The sequence below is a fragment of the Danio aesculapii genome, chromosome 21 (assembly GCF_903798145.1).
Source record: "Danio aesculapii chromosome 21, fDanAes4.1, whole genome shotgun sequence".
NCBI lineage: Eukaryota > Metazoa > Chordata > Actinopteri > Cypriniformes > Danionidae > Danio > Danio aesculapii.
In genome coordinates this window covers 34,365,477-34,389,200 of record NC_079455.1, presented here as the reverse complement: position 1 = coordinate 34,389,200, position 23,724 = coordinate 34,365,477, and the positions used below count along the sequence as shown (strand labels likewise).

At 33.8% G+C, this 23,724-nt stretch overlaps 1 protein-coding gene across 12 annotated transcripts in view; it reads right to left on the bottom strand.

The window, feature by feature from the left end:
- nedd4l (NEDD4 like E3 ubiquitin protein ligase) overlaps positions 1-23,724 on the bottom strand; it is a 160,998-nt gene that overhangs the window by 36,590 nt on the left and 100,684 nt on the right. For 4 of the 12 annotated variants that reach the window (XM_056447082.1, XM_056447083.1, XM_056447073.1 and 1 more), the window contains 7 exons: positions 22,775-22,935; positions 22,443-22,578; positions 21,855-22,040; positions 17,017-17,097; positions 5,678-5,737; positions 3,328-3,462; positions 252-422 (listed from right to left, as the gene is read on the bottom strand). In XM_056447082.1, the coding sequence (XP_056303057.1) occupies positions 252-422; positions 3,328-3,462; positions 5,678-5,737; positions 17,017-17,097; positions 21,855-22,040; positions 22,443-22,578; positions 22,775-22,935 (930 nt within the window). The remainder of the gene's footprint in view (positions 1-251; positions 423-3,327; positions 3,463-5,677; positions 5,738-17,016; positions 17,098-21,854; positions 22,041-22,442; positions 22,579-22,774; positions 22,936-23,724) is intronic. The other 8 variants (XM_056447084.1, XM_056447075.1, XM_056447074.1 and 5 more) reach the window with 7 other exon arrangements.

Below are 23,724 nucleotides of genomic sequence, written 5' to 3'. Positions count from 1 at the left end.
ATATCAACAAAAAGCTCTGCAGACTTGTAGCCTCAGATTCTGGCAAGGTATCAAAGACACATACGTTTTTTCTTTAGACTGACTTCTGAAGGATCACTGAAGACTGGAGGATAGAATTTTCATAACAGAAACCTTGTCAATGCATTCTCAAGCCCTCAATACTTTTTTTAGGTGAATCAGGCAGTTGATAAATGGACTGGAATCTAGTGGGAGGACAAACAAAAACTAAAGAGGGAAGTGGAAATTCTCACCTCTAGTGGGGAAGAGAGAGTGACGGTAGGGGAACTGAGGCTACGGGGTCTGCGCACTTGTGGTTCGCTTAGATGGCCACTGGAGGAGGAAGGGGTGGAAGCAGGGGGTGCAGCTGCTGTAGCGCCCCCTACTGCTGCAGCCGAGGTGCTGGCTCCATCCTCAGTGTGCTGCTGGGTAGAGAGAAGGGTTAGCTAGCTACATCACAAAAACCCATCCATGGATCTACAGGGTCCAAGAAGAAGCCTAGATAGATTGCATTCAAGGGTTGAAAGGGTCCAGAATGGAGAGTCAGAAGCACTGTTGGCATTTTGATGGATTTGTATCAATTTGAATTAAAAAGGTGGAAAAAGCTGTGTACAGGTGTAAATGGTGTCTAAAATGTTATATATTGCCCACCTACTCTGTGACAGCTGATTAACATTGCTATAAGATGGACCAAAACAAGTAATTCAAAGTCAAGACTTTGCTTGCTCATAAAGCTGCATGGCATGGTATAGTTCACTCATTTAGTCATTTAGCAGACGCTTTTATCCAAACCAGTTTGAGGTTTTTTTTATCTGTTGAACACGAGAGAAAATATTTTGAAGAATGCTGAAAAGCAGCAGCCAGTGACCTCCATAAAATGTTTTGTTCCTCTTATAGATGTCAATATCAACTTTTCAACATTCTTCATAATATCTTATTTTGTGTGTAACAGAAGTTAAAAGTTTAAAACCACTTGAGGGTGAGTAAGTGGTCAGATAATTGTCATTTTTGGGTGATCCATCTCTTTAATAATACTCTTATACTAAACAGTGTTCTTGCAAAAGTGACGTAGAGCATGGGGAAATAAGGGTGAAAAACCATGTAAAGTTTCTGAATAATAGTTAAAATGAGATGGAAATGTGTTTCAGCCGACTTATGATCAAATCACTAAAAAATGTTGTTGATGCACGGTGAATTATGTTGAAACATTAAACAATATGTTGAATATGCGTTTATTGAGTATATGAAATACCAAAAATATTTTAATAGGAGGTGAACAATTAAACTGATTAAAATGACCAGTAACTAAACTTATCATCGTTAGATTGTGGTGACAAATCTGTCTGGTTTATACATGACTGCAATTTTTTCTCTCTCTGCAAAAGTACTTTTTTCATTGCCTTTCAAATAGTTTTTGAATTGCCTAAAACAAGTCATAGATAATTCAAGGCTTACTCCCTGCACAAACCATGTTAAAATTGACCAGTCTATGGTTTTCATTGGCTCCTGCAAACAACCTCTAATTTAACCCTGTATTTGCAGCTGAGGCTGAGGAAGCTCTGAGATTTTGTTGTGTTTTTTGCATTCTTATCCAATCAAATAAGACTGGATTATCTGGTCAATCAGAGCAGAGTATGAGGAGTTTAGAGAGACCTGATCATTTTATCAGCATTTAAAATAGCACTATACCAGACTTTAAAATAGCATAAAGCCACGGTCACACTGCACTTTTCACCCCATTGACTTCCATTCATAAGCATGCGGATGTGCCACACTGAAAACGCATGCGACAAGTTTCGTGTGTCACTGCATTCCAAAGTTCAAGCTAGGTGAACTCTGACTTCCAATTTTGCCTCACATGATTGCTCGAGACCAATAGAAGATCAAAATGTGACCTCTCTGTTCAAAAATTTGAAATATTCAAATATGTCACATCATCTTGTTTTATTGTGTCGCATTTTGCATCATCGCACAACAGAATTTCACATGCTCAAACTCCAGTGTGACTGCAGCATAACAGTGGTACTTTAAGGAAGATGAAAGACTGGAGGTCAGTTCAAAGTTCTGTTATTAAAAAAAGATGTGGAGGGAATCTTATGAGCGATAGTAAACAGAGTTTACCAGCAAAAGGAAGATGAAGATAAGATATAGATCAAGAGGGACCAGAGTAGCAATAAATAGACAAGGAGAACACAATCACTGGCACAACAAAATAACACCCAGACACTGTCTTAGGAACAGGGATGAAAACAGATAAAGGCAACAACAAGATGCAGTAGAAAAGAAACATGGGTGCCATTGAAAAAACAGTAAAAATATACAAACCATTTAATTGTTTTATGTTCAATCCACTCAAATTTGTAAAAAACTAAAAAGCAGGCTAGAAGAGTTTGTTCTAATTTAAAATGAGCTGAAACAACACAATTCTTGATTTTCCTTTGGGATCAACTTAATAGTTTTATGTTCAATCCACTTCAATTAAAAAAAAGTTAACTTAATTCCTTCATGTTGTCTCAACACAGGTCAATCAAGTTAACTTAATCGTTTTTACAAACTGAAGTAGATTGAACATAAAACTATTAAGTTGTCTCAACAAACTAAAACCCTCAAGAATTGTTGATTCAGCACATTTTAAATAAGTAGTTTGAACAAGCAGCAAAAATATTTTTTGAGTGATGGGCGGCATTGAAAAACACTGTAAAAAATAAACAAACCACTTTATTGTATTAGCTTGTTCCTTTTATGTCTCTGAGTCTACATATAAGTTCAACCTCAAACATCATTTTACTTGAATTTAATTCAAACCTAATCCCAAATGTAAATAAAAGGTCAAAGCAATGATTTACAGTGTAAGCACATAGCAGAAGTCTCTCAAATCTGATTGCCTGGTTGCAATGTTAATCCAGAAACATGTTCCATTTAGCAAAATAAGTTCCTTCATTAGCTTTAGCTTTCTGTGCTACACTCAATAAAATGACGTTTGTTCAAACTACTTATTTAAAATGAGCTTAATTGTTTTGTTCAATCCACTCAAATTTGTAAAAACTAATAAGCCAACATAATTTCTTCATGTTCTCACAACAAATCAATTGTGTGGAACCCAGCATTTTGTACAGTGTAGATGAGTGTACACTCAAAAAATGATGTTTGCTGTTTGTTTAAAATATTTCAAATGAGCTGAAATAACACAAGACTTGAGTTTTTTTGGGGACAACTTAATAGCTTTAAATTCAATCCACTCAAATTTGTAAAAACGAATAAGTTAACTTAATTACTTCATGTTACATCACAAATCGATTGAATGAAAACAAGCATTGTTTTATGGTGTACCTGCAGAATGGGCCGTGTCCATGTGGTGCTACGGTTGTTATGATTAACGTAGTACGTTCGTCCCTTGGGGTCTTTGCGTTCCTCCCAGCCTGGTGGAAGGCCTGGCGTGGTCAAGGCGTAGGAGGCCGAAGGAGACTAAACAGAGTAAAACAACACATGAGTTTGTATAGTCAGAGGGCAAAGGAGCAGGAAAAACTGGGTCATATTAAAATATGTCTTTTTTCTTTTCATTGTAGCAGAAGTGACTGTGACACCGGGGTCATATTTTTATGTGAAGCATTGTTAACTGATATGATATTCGATATGATGAGTGTGGGAAAAACTACACTCAAAACTAGAATACTGACACATTTTCCACAAGCACAAAAATAGGACACTGAAAAACACAACACAGAGAAATCACACTCCGCACAAGATGACGTGCTATAATGTTACAAACACATTTGAAATGCATCCGATTAATGTGTAAGTGTGATTTGTACGGTGGACATGGACAAGTTGCGGTGTAAACTGAATCCTCAGAATGTCTCATTTTATAGTCATTTTAAGCACAAAGAAAAAAAGCAATTGAAAAGTAAAATAATCTTTTTGAATTTACATGTACCACCCTTCAATACCGCTCCTAATGGCAATTGTGTAATAAAAACTGCTAATAATAATTAAAACAACAATTATATATTATTATAGTGAAGAATATTAATTATTAATAACTGAAACTAATAATATAACTTATTTATCATACCTCATTATAACATATAAATTATTTAAAAAGCGGTCTTGATTAAAAATTATTTATATGACTAACTATCAATGTAAATATTTGCATTAGAAACGTTTACATAAATTAATTATATAAATTGTAATGAACAATATAATTAATAAATTAAACCACTTTATAATAAGAGTGCTCTTGATTGTGTTATTTAAATGAATAAATCTAAAATGCAAATATTTAAATTAGAATTATTTATATTAATTAATTATATTATTTCTAATATACAATACAAGTTCAACCACCTCATGGTAAATAAGCAATCATACGGACACCCAGTAGGGATGTGATGGTGGAAAAAAAAAAAAAAAAAAGAGTGATAGGAAAATGTTTTTTTTTTTGTTTTTGCGGTCCCTCGCAAAGATGTTTTTCGACCAAAACTTCCTGTTCACATCATACATGTCCACCCTCCCGTTTTTGCTGGGATTCTTCTGTATTTTACCATTCTATCCCACTATCATCCTATCATTAATTATTTTCCCATATTGTTAATATTGAAAGCACGTTGAAATTAATATAAAAATGTCTGCATTCACTTTCTATTCATCAAAGCTGTGCGTCGATTGTCGCCCTTCCTATGCAACCTCTGAATCAGTAAATGCATGTATAAGTGCTGACTGACGGACGCGCTTAGTATGATAAACTGATCCCAGATCAGCTTCTGTACACGCCTTTTAAAGAGGAGCTAAAGTGCAGGACACTTTGGGATTTATGTGTTTAAACAGACAAACACATTTAATAATATATAAACATGTCTATCCTGCATGTTTTATATTAAACACAACTAATTTTCTCTTAAATGAGCACAAACAATTACTAAAGTAATGGAATGCTCTCATTATAGATCTGTGCATTCTTACAGTGACACCTCTGTTATCAAATAAAACAAGACAAGAGATTAATTTGCTGCTTTTCACTTGTGTCAAAATACAGGAGAATCCCGGCAAAAACGGGAGGGTTGACATGTATGAAGTGAACAGGAAGTGTTTGTGGAACAACAGTTTTGTGAGGGAATGCAAAATAACTCTGCATTCCCTCACAAAACATCTTTGCAAGAGAACGCAAAAACTTTACAAAAAATAAACATTTTCCTATCACTCTGTTTTTTTTCCCATCCATTTTTTTCTCCCACCCAGTTTTTTTTTCTCCCACCCAGTTTTTTTTTCTTCCACCCATTTTTTCCCCCACCATTATGTACAATTGTTATTTAGAGTGAAAAAAGATTTTGAAATTAAATTATTATATCAAATTATATAAATAAAAGTTAATCATATACATTTTTTGCATTAATTAATATACTTGTTAATAATATAACATTATATAATTAATATACTTAATTATATAACTAATATACTATGCCTTCCTTAAATTAGCGTTCCTCCTAATGGTTAACTTAAATGACTTAATTAAAAAAATATGAATGATCAAAGTACATAAATGTTCATGAAAATAACTGGAATTATTTAATTTTATTAATTATTAAATAATATCAATAACCACTTGATGAAAAAAGAAAAAAAAAAGGAAAAGAAACCAATAAGACAGGAGAGCACAAAATGTACAACATGTGGAGATTACCATGGTGTCCTCAACGCCTGTGACGGTTTGTGCTCTTGCTCGTCGTGTCTGGGAGCTCTGCTGGACAATAACAGCTGCTTTTAGATGGGACGGGCAGATGCCCAGTTTTGGGCCAGTGGGAGAAGGAAATGAGGGCAAATGGAAGGACAGGGTCAGCCAGAAAGTGTAAGAGGCAGTAGGTGGGGAAGTGATTTTAGGGTGGTTTATTTGGTTATTTTAGGTGATTTTTGACAGCTGGAGAGGGTGATTTTGTGAGTGGTGCACTGAAAAAACACAGCAACCCCCTTAAAGAAACATTGGTGAAAAAAACGGGTGATTGGATGATTTTGATTTGAGATTTGAGATGATTGGAGATTTGATCAGAGAGATAGAGTACAAGAGAAGCCCAAATGCTTATTTGTGTAAAGGAAAATAAATTAATGGATGATTACAATGTCTTGAAATAATGGCAAAGCAGGACAGAATTTTCATTCTCTGTGAACAATTCCTTTAGTTTATGGAAAAATACAGTAATGTTATTAAATATTACAGTTTTATATACAGTTGATGTCATAATTATTCTCTTCTGAATTATTAGCCCCCTGCATATTTTATTACCCAATCTGTTTAACAGAAAGAAGAGTTTTTCAACACATAATAACTCATTTCTAATAACTGATTTCATTTATCTTTGCCATAATGACAGCACATAATAATAATATTTTACTAGATATTTTTAAGATACTAGTATTCAGCTTAAAGTGCCATTTAAAGGCTTAACTAGGTTAATTCAAGTTAATTAGGCAAATTACTGTAGTGGCAAATAGGCATGGGACGATAACTGGTTTCAAGGTTTACAGTATTTTGGAAAAGTCAAGATTTTAAAACAGTCAAAGTTTTCTGCAATACCGTTCCTAAGGTATATGTAAGTTTTGTTTTTTACTTTATTTTGTTTTTTAGGGCAACAGTACCTTCAGCAGAAAAGAAACCTCCACATCAAAAACTATGGTCCAAAATATTTTAAATGTTTCTTAATATAAAATATATTGTGTTCAATGTGGGGGAAAAAGTAGTTGTTTTTTACCCAGACATTTAAAAAGAACTTATTTTGGAGCAGTAATCACAATACCGTGAAACCGTGATTTTTTTATCAAAGGTTATCATACTGTCAGAATCTTACACCGGCCCATAGCTAGTGGCAAACGGTGGTTTGTTCAGTAGACAATCGAAAAAAAATATAGCTTAAAGGGGCTAATAATATTAACTTTAAATTTTTTTTATTTTTTTTTAACTGCTTTTATTCTAGCCAAAATAAAACAAATAAGACTTTCTCCAGAAGAAAAAATATTATAGGAAATACTGTGAAATGTTTTTGCTCTGTTAAGCATCATTTGGAAAATAATTAAAAAAGAAAAAAGGACTAATAATTCTGACTTCAGCTCTATTTAATAATTAAAACCGTTTTTTTTCTCAATACCTTTTGAAATATAATTTATTCCTGCGATGACAAAACTGAATTTACAACAGCCTATTATTCCCGTCTTCAGTGTCACAGTATCTTCCAGAAACCATTCAAAGATGCTAATTAACATCAATAATAAAAAAGCACCAATAATAACTGATATTAATTAAGCACTAAATCAGCAAATCAGATGATTTATGAAACACCATATGACACCGAAAACTTGAGGAATGGAAGTTAAAATTCACAGGAATAAATGTACAGTTATTACTGTATAATATTAATGTACATTTGAAGTCAGTTAAAACTATTTTCCCTCCTGAATTATTAACCCCCTGTATATTTTATTCCCCCAATTTCTGTTTAAAGAAGAGAAGATTCTCAAAATGTTTCTAAACATAATAGTTTTAATAACTCATTTCTAATAACTGATTTTTTTTTATCTTTGCCATGATGACAGTAAATAATATTTTACTAGATATTTTTCAAGACACTTCTATACAGCTTAAAGTGACATTTAAAGGCTTAACTAGGTTAATTAGGCAAATAATTGTATAACGATGGTTTGTTCTGCAGACAATTGAGAAAAAATATTGCTTAAGGGGGCTAATATTATTGACCTTAAAATGGTTTAAAAACAGCTTTCATTCTAGCCAAAATAAAGCAAATAAGACTTTCACCAGAATAAAAAATATTATAGGAAATACTGTGAAAAATTCCTTGCTCTGTTAAACATCACCTCGGAAATGTTTCAAAAAGAAAAAACAATATCACAGAAGGGCAAATAATTGTGATTTTAACTGTATATTCAAAAAGAAAGCAATTGTAAACTATAATAAAATATCACAACATGATTACTGCATTTTTGATCAAATAAACCTCTATTTTGTTCCTAAGTAATTCAGGCAGTCCTTGAAATACATTACATTCACGATGACAGATCTAAAAAAAATTGTCAAGAATCATCAAAATAAGTCGCTTTCTTCAGCAAACTGACTCACACTTGACTCATGGCCTACAAAAACACTGAGGAAACAACACCTGGACTTCACATCTGACTGGCACATGCTTTACATTTCAAACGCAAAAACAGTCAATTCCCTCCACAAATGCTTTCTGTACGGATGTAATGAAAGACACTCTTGTCTCAAATCCTATAACCATCTTCTCAAGCAATGACTGAACATTTCCACTTGTGTGAAAATGTCAGCCTCTTCGCACACAGGGAGAGGAAGTGTGGGGAAAATGCCACCTCTCACCCACGCTATAAAAAAAATTATAAAAAAATATCAGACAGATTTGCGAAATCCCTCATCTGCAGAAGCTCTTGACAGCCGGAGAGATCCAGGCCACCAGCCGATCGGCCTCTTCTGAACAAAGCTGACATGATGAAAAATGGCACCCAACAGGACACTATTTAAGCTGATTCTTTCTTTACAATAAGTGTAACGGATGTATCACTTCAGAAACATTCCTCCACTTTAAATCCTTTGAGTTGAAGGATTAATATTCTGGTTTTCAAGTGCTTTGAAAATGCATTGGAAAAGTTTGGACTAAAACCGAGGCTGGAAACCAGTAGCTATATTTCCATCCAAAGATGCAAACTTTGGAATAGCACGTACAGCATGTGAATAAAGCACTTTAGGGTTAAAGTTTAAGTTTAAAATCATCACTTCCTGATAAACTGGCACTAAATATTTTAAAAATAATAATTTTCTTCTAAGGAAAATCCTCTGTGGGCCTTTTTTAATATAATAAATTACTTTTGCCTCAGAAGACGCAACTCAATGGACGTGCAGTGGCATTTGGAGATGTGAGATGCTTTTTGGGAGCAGTTCTGGAGGTAATAATACTGAACCACTTTGATGATGGACTTCGGTTGACGGATTTTAGAATGACATTTAGAATGATGTTCTGTCTTGACAACTCTCAGAGAGATGCATATGGCAATGTTTATGTGTTTGGTCTTGGTGGAAAATATCTGCAGCGCTGAAGCTGCTTTGATTATTATGGCAGAGCAAGTATAGAGATTTGTTATATTCACAGATATGCAGTCTGACAATATAAAACACTGCTGGGGCAAACATGATATGTAACCACTTAGATCTAAACACAGGTGGAGCTAGGGTTGAGAAGGGTCTCTGAAAAACACGCAGCACATTGCTAGCATATAACAACACAAAGGCATTTAAAATGTTGAGGCAACAGCAAACAATCTCCTGCACCATGTACTTAATGATGTAGGAGCAGATTAGTTGTGCCCTATCAACAGAACTATCGGCAGAATAATTTTTACGCCATCCTATTGCACACATTTTTATTATCACATGATCTTTTAAAACTAAATCACGTTAATTTTTTGAAGCACATGCTGGAATTTATTTGGTAAATGCATTTCTAAGATAGTTTAATGAAAAAATTAAAACATTTGAAAAATAATTGCTTATACCTCAGAATAAGTTTTGTAAATTGTATTGTAACAAATTATAAAAGTACCTCATTAATCTAGCTAGCATTGACATCTTTGATTACTCCCTTGAACTGCTTTGAAAAAAAATTACTTCATTGTTTATATTCCATTATGAAAGCTAGAATCACTGTTAGAAATGATTCATCTAATGATTACTCGTCACTGTTTAGAATAAATGTCCTAGAAATGCAGCACACCTGCAACTACAACAAGAATAACAACAACTGAAAACTGCCGGATATTAGCTTAGATTAAAATGATTGCAATTGTTTGTTAGTGTGGATACAAATACAGCATGTAATTTATGTGTTTTATAAGTTTTATGGTTATGTGCATTGCTACTGCTTGCACAATACATAAATACAATTAACAATTAGCAGTCTAACGTTTGCAAAATAACATGGTCAGAACATTCCTTGTGCACTCATAAATCTATTTTTGCTGCTTGTTCAAACTGCTTATTTAAAATGAGCTGAAACACGATTCTTGAGTTTATTGGGGTCAACTTAACTGTTTTATGCTCAAGCCACTTAAATTTTTGAAAAACAATTTGTTTAAAATTAATCGACTTGTGTTGTGAAAACATGAATGAATTGTGCAGAATCCAGTAGGGGTGTGAATTTATTGTTTCTTTGGTGCACTGGGATGCAGTCGCGGACTATTCAGTATTGGTTCAGTAATAGATCATAACCAGTTACTACGTACTGATGTAATTTATCTCATATGTGCTACAGAATATTGCAGTAGCTTACTATAGTGAGAAAGTGGAGCGGGAGGAATAAAAACACCACAACTACTTAAAAAGTTACAACAGAAGCCCTGTTTCACTATTGGAGAAAATGAAAATAAACTCCATTTCTTTCTCTCACTATGGCCCTTTGACCTGCTGGCGTGAGGTAATGTTTCCTCTATCAGCTGTTACAGCAATACTTCTGGATACAGACACGAGTGCATGTCTGCAGAGTGTTTTCTCCTCCATGTCTATCATGGATCAGCTGTGATCGCTCTGCCGTTTGTCAGTGTCATTTATCGGTGAACAGTGCCAGAGCGTTAGAGCCAATCACAGCCCTTTCTGTTGAGCATGTGACCAATCATAGGGGTGTAAGAAAGAATTCGCTAGGCAAGGCTGAGAAAGCGAGTGGGATATTTACATTTGTTTATTTGCTATAAATGCTCACGTTGTTGTGTGCTTGTACTTGAGTCTTTAAGGTACAGTTCATATATCTGAATGTTTTAATTAAATAACAAATTTGCATTACAAATAATCTAAAAATATAAATATATTTATAGATTTTAACACAAGAATTGTTGTGCTGTAAAGTAAAATATAATTGTGTATGGAAAGCATCGACAATGCACTATGAGGCACCGAGACATCGAATTGAACTAAAATGATGGCATGATAATCGTAACTGAACCGTGAGACCAGTGTAGGTTCACACCTCTAGAATCCAGCATTTTTTTGGTGTGTAATATCAAAGTCTAATCACTGATGTGGTTCATTTGTTTTAAATACTTTTATTTTGTTTTAAAAACTAATGGAGTTAAATTACTATTTTATGTATTTGTGAATTAATTTCAATTTCACATTGAGAAAACAAATCATTTAAAATACAAAAGAAGATTTAGACGATGAGAGACAAAAAAAAAGTAAAAAAAAGTGCCTATTAGGACTTTTGTGCCCTATATCTGAAATTGCATAGGACCCCCAAATCACTAGATGTGACCTGCTTGTAATATTATTTAACAATATTCTTGCTTGCACTACATTTTAAAAATGATTAACCCTCTGGGGTCTGATGTGATTTTGGGATGTGACCCCTAGGATGTGTTGATATGCCCTGACATTTGTGCACATTTCCGCAACTTACTACATAGTATTGGACAACATGTATTTTTTTTGTATTCAGCACAACCTGTGCTACAATAATATATGAGAAATATGGATGTACTTTTTATTTATTTTTTGAGTTACCAGTCTTGTAGGCTAGAATATTTACTTCACAATTATGTAAAAAATATTTGGTTCTCTCTTTCAAAGAAAACATTACAATGATTTACATTTTGTAAAGTCTGTTTTGGGTCAGAATACGGTATGCATGGGAGTGACAATGGTCATGAATAATTCACACCTGGAGAGACAAAAGACACTCCCCCTCCACTGGCTAATGTTCACCCATCAAGGGAATTGTAAAGCAATGTCCAACTGCAAAAGCTAGCACAAACTAAATGCTTGTCGTATTACTTGCTGTATTATGACCATGTTACCACTATGGGTAAACAATGTATGTGCACTTATAATATACAACATGCACAAAAAAAAAAAAAAAAAAAAAAATATATATATATATATATATATATATATATATATATATATATATATATATATATATATATATATATTTGAAATGGTATAAAACATGTTTGCAAACCTGCTGTAATAAAAAATTTGAGAAACAGAAGTAGCGTAATGACAAAAGCTTTAAATTCTACCAATTCTGTCTTTTATAAACATGTATATAAAAGATGCATAAAAAACATGGCAAACATCTGCACCTTTTAGAGCCTGACAGCCTGTTTAGTCACTACAATCTGCATGAAAAAGAGCAGCACGAGCATTCATCAAAGCATCTCCTCCTGCATGACAGAAACTTGCTTTGGAATGAACGAGGCTGATTAAATGATGACAGTCATCATTTATGGGTGACCTATTCCAGATTCATTTGTCCTGAAAATCTTGTCAGCGCATCTAGCGCTCGTATAAATAAAGCACTACAAACAAATGAATCATACGAGACCAACAAGAAGTAAATCCATTGCGAGCGCGCATCACCTTTGCTTTATGCCTTTATAAGGTTTAATAACGGATCTTAATCCATAGCTCAGGGTTACCGGAGCTCTCCTGCGTAAGCTGCCAGATCTTATCTGGGAAATTCCCAGTATGCGCTGCTCTAAATGCCACGATACAATAATGAAATGGACACCAAAACACTCTCAGGGACTAACCCAACCTCTTAACCCTTCCACAAACCTCACTCCCGGCACTTGCATGTAAAGCGGTCATTGTGAGGGCATTTCTTTTTAAAGAAATTAAGGTCTGAAATGCACTTAAAAATAAAAATTGGAAGAGCCTTGAAATGCACAGCTTTGTTTAATGTGTTATGTAATTTCAACTGAAGCATGAACGTAGGTCTGGATGTAATGGGTAGCCCCTCCCCCCTTTTAAAAATAGCCAATAACATGTAGTTTATAACACAGCTCTGCAAGTCAGAGATGTTGAGCTAAAGCGAATCTGATATATGACAGCCACAGTCTATAATATCAATGCTCTATTATAATAATATAATATCAATGTCTATAATATAAACTTCAAATCAGTCTGTGCTGACTGTGCTGAACCTAAGATTGGGTCAAAAGTGGACAAAGCCAACCAAAAACAAAAAAAACATTAAAATAACGTTTTTTAGATGTTATATTCAGTATGTTAGTCTTAAAAGGGAATTCTGAATAAAATTCTGTCATTATTTACTTATCTTTTACTTGTTTCAAACCTCTAAACACAGAAGAAGGCTTTTTGTTAAATGTTAAAAAATAGTAACCATTAACTTTAATAGTTTTATTTTTCCTACTATGGAAATCAATGGTTACAGGTTTTCATTCATTCATTCATTCGGCTTAGTCCCTTTATTCATCAGGGGTTCCACAGCGGAATGAACTGCTAACTTATCCAGCATATGTTTTACACAGCAGATGCCCTTCCTGCTGCAACCCAATGCTGGGAAACATCCATACACACTCATTCACTATGGCCAATTCACCTATAGAGCATGTCTTTGAACTATGAGGGAAACCAGAGTACCTGGAGGGAATCCCACATGAACATAGGGAGAACATGGAAACTCCACATAGAAACACCCATTGACCCAGCCGGGTCTCGAACCAGCGACCTTCTTGTGTGAGGCGACAGTACTAACCACTGAGCCACCGTGCCACCTACAGGTTTTGACCTTTCTTCAAAATATCTTTTTTGGTGTTTAATAGAAGACTGAAATTCATACTGGTTTAAAACCCCTTGAAGTTGAGTAAACCGTGAGTACATTTTCATTTGTGGATGAAATGGTTATCTTAAAATTTTGTCACTCACTTGACGTTTTGGAGGCTGTCTGTAAATGTGATTAACACAATGTGAGGTCAAATTAATTTTTTTAAAATAGGAGATTTTCAGCATTAAAAGAACTCAATCAAAAAAATAATTGGATTTCAGGTTAATTTTAAGCGACAGTAAATTAGGGTTTCTGCAGTTTTCAGCAAGCCAAATTCAAGACTTAAGATGCTTTTAAGACCATTATGAATAACATTTCAGACTTATATTTTTAAATATTTTTACTTGCCCTGCCAAAAAAAAACAAAAAAAAAAATTATTTATTTCTTATCCACATATTTCAAATGATGTCAAACACAAGCATAAATTGTTTAAAAAGAAATCAAATCTTTATATAATCTTATTTTTAAATCAAGTTTTAAAAATAAATTAAACTACAGTTTTAATTTTTAGACAAGTTTTAAAAACTATAATAAACTAAATGTATATGCACCAGTCAGCACTTGGAGGTAGTTATAAATACATGGAGAACTTTTGTTATTCTATACAAATGTTATTTTAAGGAAGATAATTAAACCATATTGGTAAATAAAACTTGCATGGTTTAAATAATTGTGTTTGGTTGGGTGTTGGGCAGCTATACATTACCTGACAAATGACTTGTCGCCTATCCAAGTTTTAGGAAAAACAAATAATAACTTGACTAGTTGATCATTTGGTATCAGAAGTGGCTTGTAATGCAAAGACCTCTAGATTACGCTTATTTTATCAAAATAATTCGATTATGCCTTGATTTTCAATTATTTAATTAGGACAGTAAGGTCTGACTTTGCTTGGACAAAAGTCTTGTCACTTAACAGAAATAATGTAGAGTATAGAATATAAAGTCATGGTGCAGTGGAAGAAGAATTATTAATATTGTGTTTGACACCCATGAGCTTGGAGAACTGCATCCATACATTTCTGCAATGACTCAAATAACTTATTAATAAAGTCATCTGGAATGGCAAAGAAATCGTTCTTGCAGGACTCCTACATTTCATTAAGTTTCTTTGGATTCATCTTCAATGCCTCCTCCATGCTCAATAATGTTCATGTCTGGTGACTGGGCTGGCCAATCCTGGAGCACCTTGACCTTCTTTGCTTTCAGGAACTTTGATGTGGAGGTGAAGTATGAGGAGCGCTATCCTGCTGAAGAATTTGCCCTCTCCTGTGGTTTGTAATGTAATAGGCAGAACAAATGTCTTTACACCTCAGGCTGTTGATGTTGCCATCCACTCTCCAGATCTCTCGTACTCCCCCATGCTGAATGTTATCCCAAAGCATGATTTTTCCTTCACCAAACTTGACCGAGTCTGTGAGAATCTTGGGTCCACGCAGATTCCAATAGGTCTTCTGCAGTATTTGTGATGATTGGGATGCAGTTCAACAGATGATTCATCAGAAAAATCTACCGTCTGCCACTTTTCCAAATGATCAACTAGAAGTCAAGTTATTATTTGTTGCTCTTACAACTGGGATCGAAGACAAGACTTTTGTCAGGTAGCGTAAATGGACTTTAGAAAAAGAAGACTGGTTTAAAAAGACCTACAACACAATATTTCAGTGGATTTAAGACTTTAAGTCTTTAAGACCTAAAATTTCATTGACCCTGCAGACATCCTGCAAATGTTTCTCTACTCTTTTTTTCTTTGCCAATAGGACCAACAGACTGCACCACCTAAAAATTCAGCAGAAAACTTGCTAAAAAAAAAACACGCCAGTCTCAAGGCCACAGATGAGTCTGTGTCTGTGACCGTGTCTGTCTGCCTCATGCAAACGGGAGCAGTTCACTCGGTGACCTCATCCACATGGCTAATTTAATTTTAGCATATGTGGCTTATCTGCAGTAAAACAGCACTTGGCGGATCATTTAAAGAGACAGCACACTATGTACTGTAAAGCCATGCATCTTAAAGCGTAAAACAAAGTCAAATATTGCTGCTTGTAAAAGTGCAAAATGATTTTGGCAGGCTGTCTCTTTAAGAAATGGAAAAGCCCCTGTGCAGCGACGTAATCGATTACAAGGCAGCTCTATTACAGAGCGCAGCACAATTTTCCCAAACATTACTGAACAAGCAGCACTGTCAAAATATCCATTAAGAAAACTCCCACAGTCGCCATAGAAACACGTCTACACATCCAGTGACATCATAATCACCACTACAGCTTCAATAAATCAATTCTAGGAGCTTAATGATACGCTATTAGTCACTCTGAGTTATCACTTGACACACGCAGACAAAAACTACACAAGCACACAGACAGGTGATACGTTTCTGAGCAAACATCATGTGACATTTTATAATTATGTCCATTATTTTGTCATGTACATGATATAAAGTCAACATGAAAGTTTATCGTAATCCCTATTTAAAAACTGTAGGCTTGAATATGTTAAAGGCTTAATTTGAAAGGGAAGGAAAACAAAAGGGATTGATGATGTCATCAGAAATAGAAAGTTACAGTGTAATTACAGTTTTATGACAAAAATAAAACAATTTTCCTTTATAAAAATTTCCTTTATACAAGTTTGAATAGTTTTGAAATGACCAAATTGGAATTAATAAGCATTAAAGTGTTACCAAATATTCCTACTGGACCATGATTTACAAATTTAAAGGGATAGTTCACCCAAAACTGAAAATTCTGCCATCATTTACTCGTTTTACTTTGCTTTTATCCATTGAAAACAAAAGAAGTTACTTTGAAAAATGTTGAAAGCCTGTAACCATTGACTTCCATAGTATCGGTTTCTTTTATTCTGGTTTATGTAAAGCACTTTGAATTGCCATTGTGTATGAAATGTGCTATATAAATAAACTTGCCTTGCTTTTCCTACAATAGAAATCAATGGTTACCGGTTTCTAACATTTTCCAAAATATCTTCTTTTGTTTTCAACAGAAAAAGGAAACTCAAAGCTTTGTAACCACTTGAGGTTGAGTAAATATGGAGCAAATTTTCATTTTTGGGTGAACTATCCCTTTATTCTTCTTTAATGCTACACTAAAGAGAAAAACTTGGATGTCTTGAGGATGAGTAAAATCTTGGATGACTTGCGGACGAGAGAAATAACACGGTATTTGTATTTTTTGTGATCCCAAAACAGAACGGAAATCTAAAACCAGGTGCCCTTAAGAATGTGTTAGGAAGGTTATAAGCTTCTGATTTGGTATCAAAGGAGTGAAACGATTGCATGTGCTGGGATTGAATGGGGAGGGGGAAAAAAAAAAAAATCACCACATGCAGAGTAAATGAGAGGTGGGGAGGAGGAAAGCAGGTGTACCGTTGGTGTGGGAGGTTGAGCTTGATCACTGACTCCATCAGTCATACTAGAGGAGCGTAGCCGAGAGGAAAGATGACTCTGCTGGAGGGAGAGAAAGAGATGAAAAGGCATTAGATGCTGTTATAAATAAATAAAGACGTACATGTCGATCATCTCTCTGAGTGGCCATTTTCTAAATGGTGCTCTTAAAAACAAGAAGGAAAAAACCCTAAGATGATATTTATTTAAAGTCATATTTACCCTCAAATTAGTGACTGGCTTGAAATAACTTATGAAATTAAGAGGTTAATAACAAATCTATGTTTACAGACGGAGGAGTTTAATGAGACATGAAGAAAATGGGTAGAACATATTTTACCATTGAGACCAGACTTAATATAGAAAGAACAATATCAATGTGATTTTTTAAAAAGTTTATTTCATGTATTTCTTTAATAAGGAAAATCATACAAGGAAATAGTGTGAAGAACAGTACCTATTTAATATTAAAAAGTATATACATTTAAAGTCCTAAATGTACCATCCTCACAGTTTACATATAATATGCACATAATAATATGTATATGTATGTATTATATGTACATGTTTACATATAACAAACATATGTATGTAGTTTAGGGGGGAAGGTATAGACTGGGCGCCACAATATGGGTTAAAAATAAGTACACAATTAAATTGTAATTGAAAGGCAACAAATCAGTATTACCTGATTTCATTTTGATTGTATACAAAACAGTTATGAACCTTTTGATTTGATTGTTCTTATGATGTTCTTGTAATGTTCATATTTATTTATTTATGGAATTTGTTTTTTATTTCTACAATTTCTGGTTTCCTATGTTTGGTTGTTTTGTGCACCCAATGTGGAAAACCCTATGTGCCATGCATATTTATATTTGGAAACTGCAATAAAAAACTAAATTATAATTTATTTTAAGACACATTTTTTCCTTATTTCTTTTTTTATTTTTGACATTAAAATGCACTGGATACAAAGTCATAAATCAATTTATTTTGTCAGATTTTAAAATCTGATTCTAAACAGTTTAAAGTATTTTTAGGAAAATAGGGGGTTTAAATTACAAAAAAATGTATTCAGATGTTTAAATCAATTTTCTTGACAAAAGAATATTAAATATTTAATTTCAGAAGTCTATAAATCATTATTTGGATTTGAAAACACTTGTTATTCTGACCAATCGTCATTTTCTGAGGAATAAAATGCTATAAACAACATTCTTTTTTTTTTTTTTTTTGGAAGAAATGTTATCAGACCTTTTCAGAATAAAACTAATATTAGCATTTTACTCAAACCCCTACCTAAGAAATACCTTAATACATCTTAATTATTTTTTCATATCGGTTTATAAAGATTCATATACAAAGTTCAGTAGTGTCCAAAGCTGTTTGATTTGACTTATTTAAGCTTTTGAATGGTATACAAGTAAACCAGAAAGTCGTTTTAAAACCATCATAGAGTATATGCATGAATATTTATACTGTATACAGTTTAATTTGCTTCATGTGGCAGATGTCATGAGAGCAAAACTTCAGCTTAGACCTATAGGACCTTTGTATAAGAATAAATTAGGCATATTATCTATATTTCAGCTACAGAAATATGAAAATATAGCACCTTTAGCTTTATTTAAGAAATAATCTCACACAATTTTATAGAGACAGATGAATTTGGGTCTAGTCCAAATGTAGATTTTCATCAAAACGTTCATTAGCTGAACTATTAATCAATATTAAATCCACAATTCATACAGTGCAGTGAATTTTAAAAACATTGTAAAAGAAGGCATAAAGCGAGAAATGTTTCCCAGCTGAGTGTGTGGAACCCCTGTGCTGCCTCCACTGTGACTCACTCACTGATTCAGAGCTGCACATGTGTACGCGTGCTTCAGAGTCAGCTTTTAGATTTGACAAAATGTACTCATCATCACTTCAATACGCTGAAGAAGAATAAAAACATGCCAATTTCCCACCTCAATTTTCTGAATAAGTCTAATATTTTCATTAGTCTAGAAACATCCAGCTAATGTATTGTTCTTTTGAGGGGCTGAAAGTCTTAGTCAGCATATGTTGTTGAGTCAGGGCCAGAGCTGTCTTAAAAAGCCTGAGTGTATAACTTCATCTTTTATAACAGGAGCTTTCAGCCAAATGACAGAAAGAACTCTGCAACCATAAAGCTGCGGTAGATTTTATGAGCTGTAAGTTGATGAAAAGCAGTTATGATGGACCTACTTAGGATTAAAAACTACATAACTACTACAGTTTAGATTGTTTTTGATAAAAAAAGACAAACACGAGTATTTATTTGTGCTCAATTTGTTTCTGCTTAACCTACAAGAGGATATACTACCTGACAAAAGTCTTGTTGCTTATCCAAGTTTTAGAAACATCAAATAATAACTTGACTTCTAGTTGATCATTTAGTATCAGAAGTGGCTTCTATGAAGGGCAGAGGCTCTAGATTACGCTTATTTTATCAAAATAATATGATCATGCCTTGATTTTTAATTATTTAATTAGGACAGTAAGGTCTGACTTTGCTGAGACAAAAGTCTCATCACTTAACAGAAATAATGTAGAGTATAGAATATAAAGTCATGGTGCAGTGGAAGAATTATTAATATTGTGTATGGCTCCCATGAGCTTGGAGGACTGCATCCATACATTTCTGCAATGACTCAAATAACTTATTAATAAGGGCATCTGGAATGGCAAAGAAAGCATTATTGCAGGACTTTCAGAGTTCATCAAGATTCTTTGGATTCATCTTCAATGCCTCCTGCATCTTACCCCAGACATGCTCAATAATGTTCATGTTAGGTGACCGGCCTGGCCAATCCTGGAGCACCTTGACCTTCTTTGCTTTCAGGAACTTCGATGTAGAGGCTGAAGTATGATAAGGAGGACTATCCTGCTGAAGAATCTGCCCTCTCCTGTGGTTTATAACCAGTTTCCAGCTTTCTTCCGTATATTTTCTTTTGTGTTCAACATTAGAAATAAACTCAAACAGGTTTGTGACAAGTGAAGAGTAAATAATTGATGATGAAATTTACAGTTTTGAGTGAACTATCCTTTTAATTTTTCTAAAGTGCTTTTATATAGATAGAAACTATATGACTTTATATAAGAATTAAATTTTACATTTCTTTATCAGGGTTTCTGCAGGTTTCATCAAGTCACTTAAGACTTTTAAATACCCTTTTAAGACCATTAAGAATTAAATTTTAGACTTATACAGGATTAAGATTTTTTTCTACTGGTCTGGTATTATCATAAGGAATTGTGTAATTATTTTTAGGAATTAAATTTAGGGAATTTCCATTAAAATATGTCTAACTGCTTGTGTGAAATGTATCTCTTCAGTTTTATTGAGATGTATTGTTGGTCATTAGATGGATGTTGGCCTAACTGAGAAGCTTTACTTAGACAAAGCAAAATTAGGACCTGTTTAAAATGACTGAAAACCAACAACACAATATTTCAGTGAATTTAAGACTTTTTAAGGCCTAATATTTAGTTTTATAGACTATTTAAGACCCAGCATTTTATGAATACCGTGATAATGAATAATAATAAAAAAAAAAATGACCATCATACCTATGTAAAAACAACTTGTGTATTATGATCTGTATTTATTCAAATATATTAAAGTGTGATCTAACAAAATTTATACTATTTTACAAAATTATAAACTTTTATTTATTTATTTTATTACTATTTTTAGAGATACATCAATAGAGTCTTAATGTCCAGTGTGATTCTTGTTCTAAATTGGCTGACAATATATTTTGTTACATACTCTTAATGACATTTTAGTGGGTGTCATTTGTAAATTGTTATCAAAATGAATGACAGTATTTTTTGACAGTACCATAATGATGGTAACACTTTAGTATAGGGACCAATGTTCACTATTAACTATAGTGGATCATTACTTGCCTACTATTAAGATATGAGGAGTCTATTGATACTTAAAAAGTACATGTTCTGCATGATTTTATTATACATTCCTGATCCTACTTGATAGCTAAACCAAACTACTACATTAATAGCTATTAATAACCAGCAAATTAGTCCTTTATTGAGCTGAAAGTCTTAGTTAATGGTTTGATAAAAGGGTGACTTGAACCTTTTTATAATGATTAAACAGGACATATCCTAATAAACAAAACAACAACAAAAAATAAATAAATAAAGTGTACAATCCCTTATTTCAGTGGTTCCCAAAGTGGGGGTCGGGACCCCTCTGGGGGTCGCGGGATAATGAGGGGGGGTCACTAGATGATTTCCTAAAATGGAATTTATTTGACTAAACTATTAGAATTATCATATTTTATCCATAACCTAAGAAAGGGTGAAATAGTAGCTAATAGTTACGTAAAAAAAACAATGTACATTTTTTTTCCCACTGGATTGCAACCCCTGGGGTCATTACAACAGATTAAAGATAGCAATAGGGTCAGATGCAGCCGATTGATTTTATGGCACCAGGTTAAACTTTCTGACACTTTTACGGCACTCACGTAGATTAAAAATAAATACAGGCCACAACTGAACATGAAGGATGGTCTCCGAGTGGCGTTCTCCAAAATTAAACGAAGAATAGACTTGAGCCTATTGGTGAGTAAAGGTTTGTATATTTATAACCACCTCAGAGGATTTGGGGGGCGCGAGTCACTGACATTGTTATTTTAGGGGTTGCGGGCAGTAAAGTTTGGGAACCCCTGCCTTATTTGACCCATATGCAGCAAAGTCATAATGGAGGATTTAACAGATTTAAATGTCTTAATTTTTCCTATAACCAAGCAATTTTCTCTTACCACAGCAGAGCTGGGTCCTGGGATTTCTCCATTGGTGTCTGGAGCGAGAGACAATCTAAGGCTGATCTCATCTGAGAATTCGGGAGTGCTGGAGAGGGGCATTGCCAGGGAGGATGGTCCTGACAGAGAATGGTTCAGACCGTCTGTTAATAAAGTCGGATCTTCCTCTGATATGGGCTCCCATGACTGAAAAAGAGGGAATGTTGCTTGTATCATATGAAAATTGATTTCATTTAGTTTTCATTAGTTAACGGTAATTAATATACCTACTAATGTGAACAAACACTGAACACTAACAAATATTAATGAATATTGTAATCAATTTAATGGCAGTTAATGGAAAAGTTGCTCATTGTTAGTTCATATTCACTCACACTCCATTAACTAATGTTAAGTAGTATGGATATGGATTTTAACAATGCATTAGTAAATGTTAAACTATTATTAATAAATACTGTACACGTATTAATCATTAAGTGGAAGTAAATAATTACATTAACTAATGAAACCGTATTGTAAAGTGTGATATATATATTCTGCTTTATTTAACTATGATGATGTTATCTGCCTCAAAGGTGAAATACTAACGTCGTCTATGTCCCTGATGTCCAGCTGCTCATTTTCCAGGTCTTCGCTAATGTGCCGCCGAGAGCGGAAAACTCTGTGGGCTTCCTGGTTAATCTGCCGCAAGTGATTATCATTTTCCGTTTCTGAAACCACATCCCTAAAGCACAGACGGGGAGAAACAAAATACATAGGTCGGCACATATCAGTCAGGTAATGTTGTCCAAAAATCTAAATAAATTCAACATTAACATCATTTGGCGAATGAATCAATAAAAAGAAAAAAACTGTAAGATTTTGCTCATTTTGTACAGTATGCGTCATGCTTTTTGATGAATGGAGAAAGGGTCACATACACACTGCTGGGCCTCTTCCACTGTGTGGTGCGGTTGTTGTGGTTCACGTAGTATGTCCGTCCCAGGTTATCAACTTTCTCTTCCCAGCCCGGAGGAAGAGGAGGCAGGAGCTGCTGAGGTCTCTGCGATCCTGGATCTGTGGAGTCTGTCACCTCCCAACCCTAAAAAAAAGAAAGATATACAAGTTGAAATGAATAAAAGAAAGTAAGGGCTGGTCGACAAAAAGATAGAGACTTAGGTAAAGGAGTAGTAACCAATACTTACTAATAACTAGTGGCTTTACTTGCCTACTATTAAGATATTAATTGTTTATAAATACTTAAAAAGTACATATTCATATACATATTCATAAAAAATTTGAAAAATACAAGTTGAAAGGAATAAGAGTAAGAAAGGGGAGAGCTGGTCATCAAAAAGTTAGACACTTTCGTAGAGGAGTAGGGACCAATACTTACTATTAACTAGTGGCTTATTACTTGCCTATTATTAAGACATTAGCTGCTTATTAGTATTTTAAAAAATACATAGTCATATACATATTCATAAAAAATGAGAGAAATACAAGTTAAAAAAAATAAAAGTAAGAAATGGGGGAGCTGATCATCAAAAAATTAGACACTGAAGTATAGGAGTAGGGACTAATGTTTACTATTAACTAGTGGCTTATTATTTGCCTATTATTAAGATATCAGCCATATATTAATATTTAAAAGTCTTTATTTATTTACATATTTATTAAAAAAAATTGAGAAATACAAGTTAAAAGGAATAAGAGTAAGAAAGTAAGGGCTGGTCATCAAAACGCTAGAGACTTTAGTATAGGAGTAGGGACCAATACTCACTATTAACTAGTGGCTTATTACTTGTCTATTATTAAGATATGAGCTGATTATTAATACTTAAAAAGTACATATTCATATACATGATTCTATTATACATTCCTAATCCTT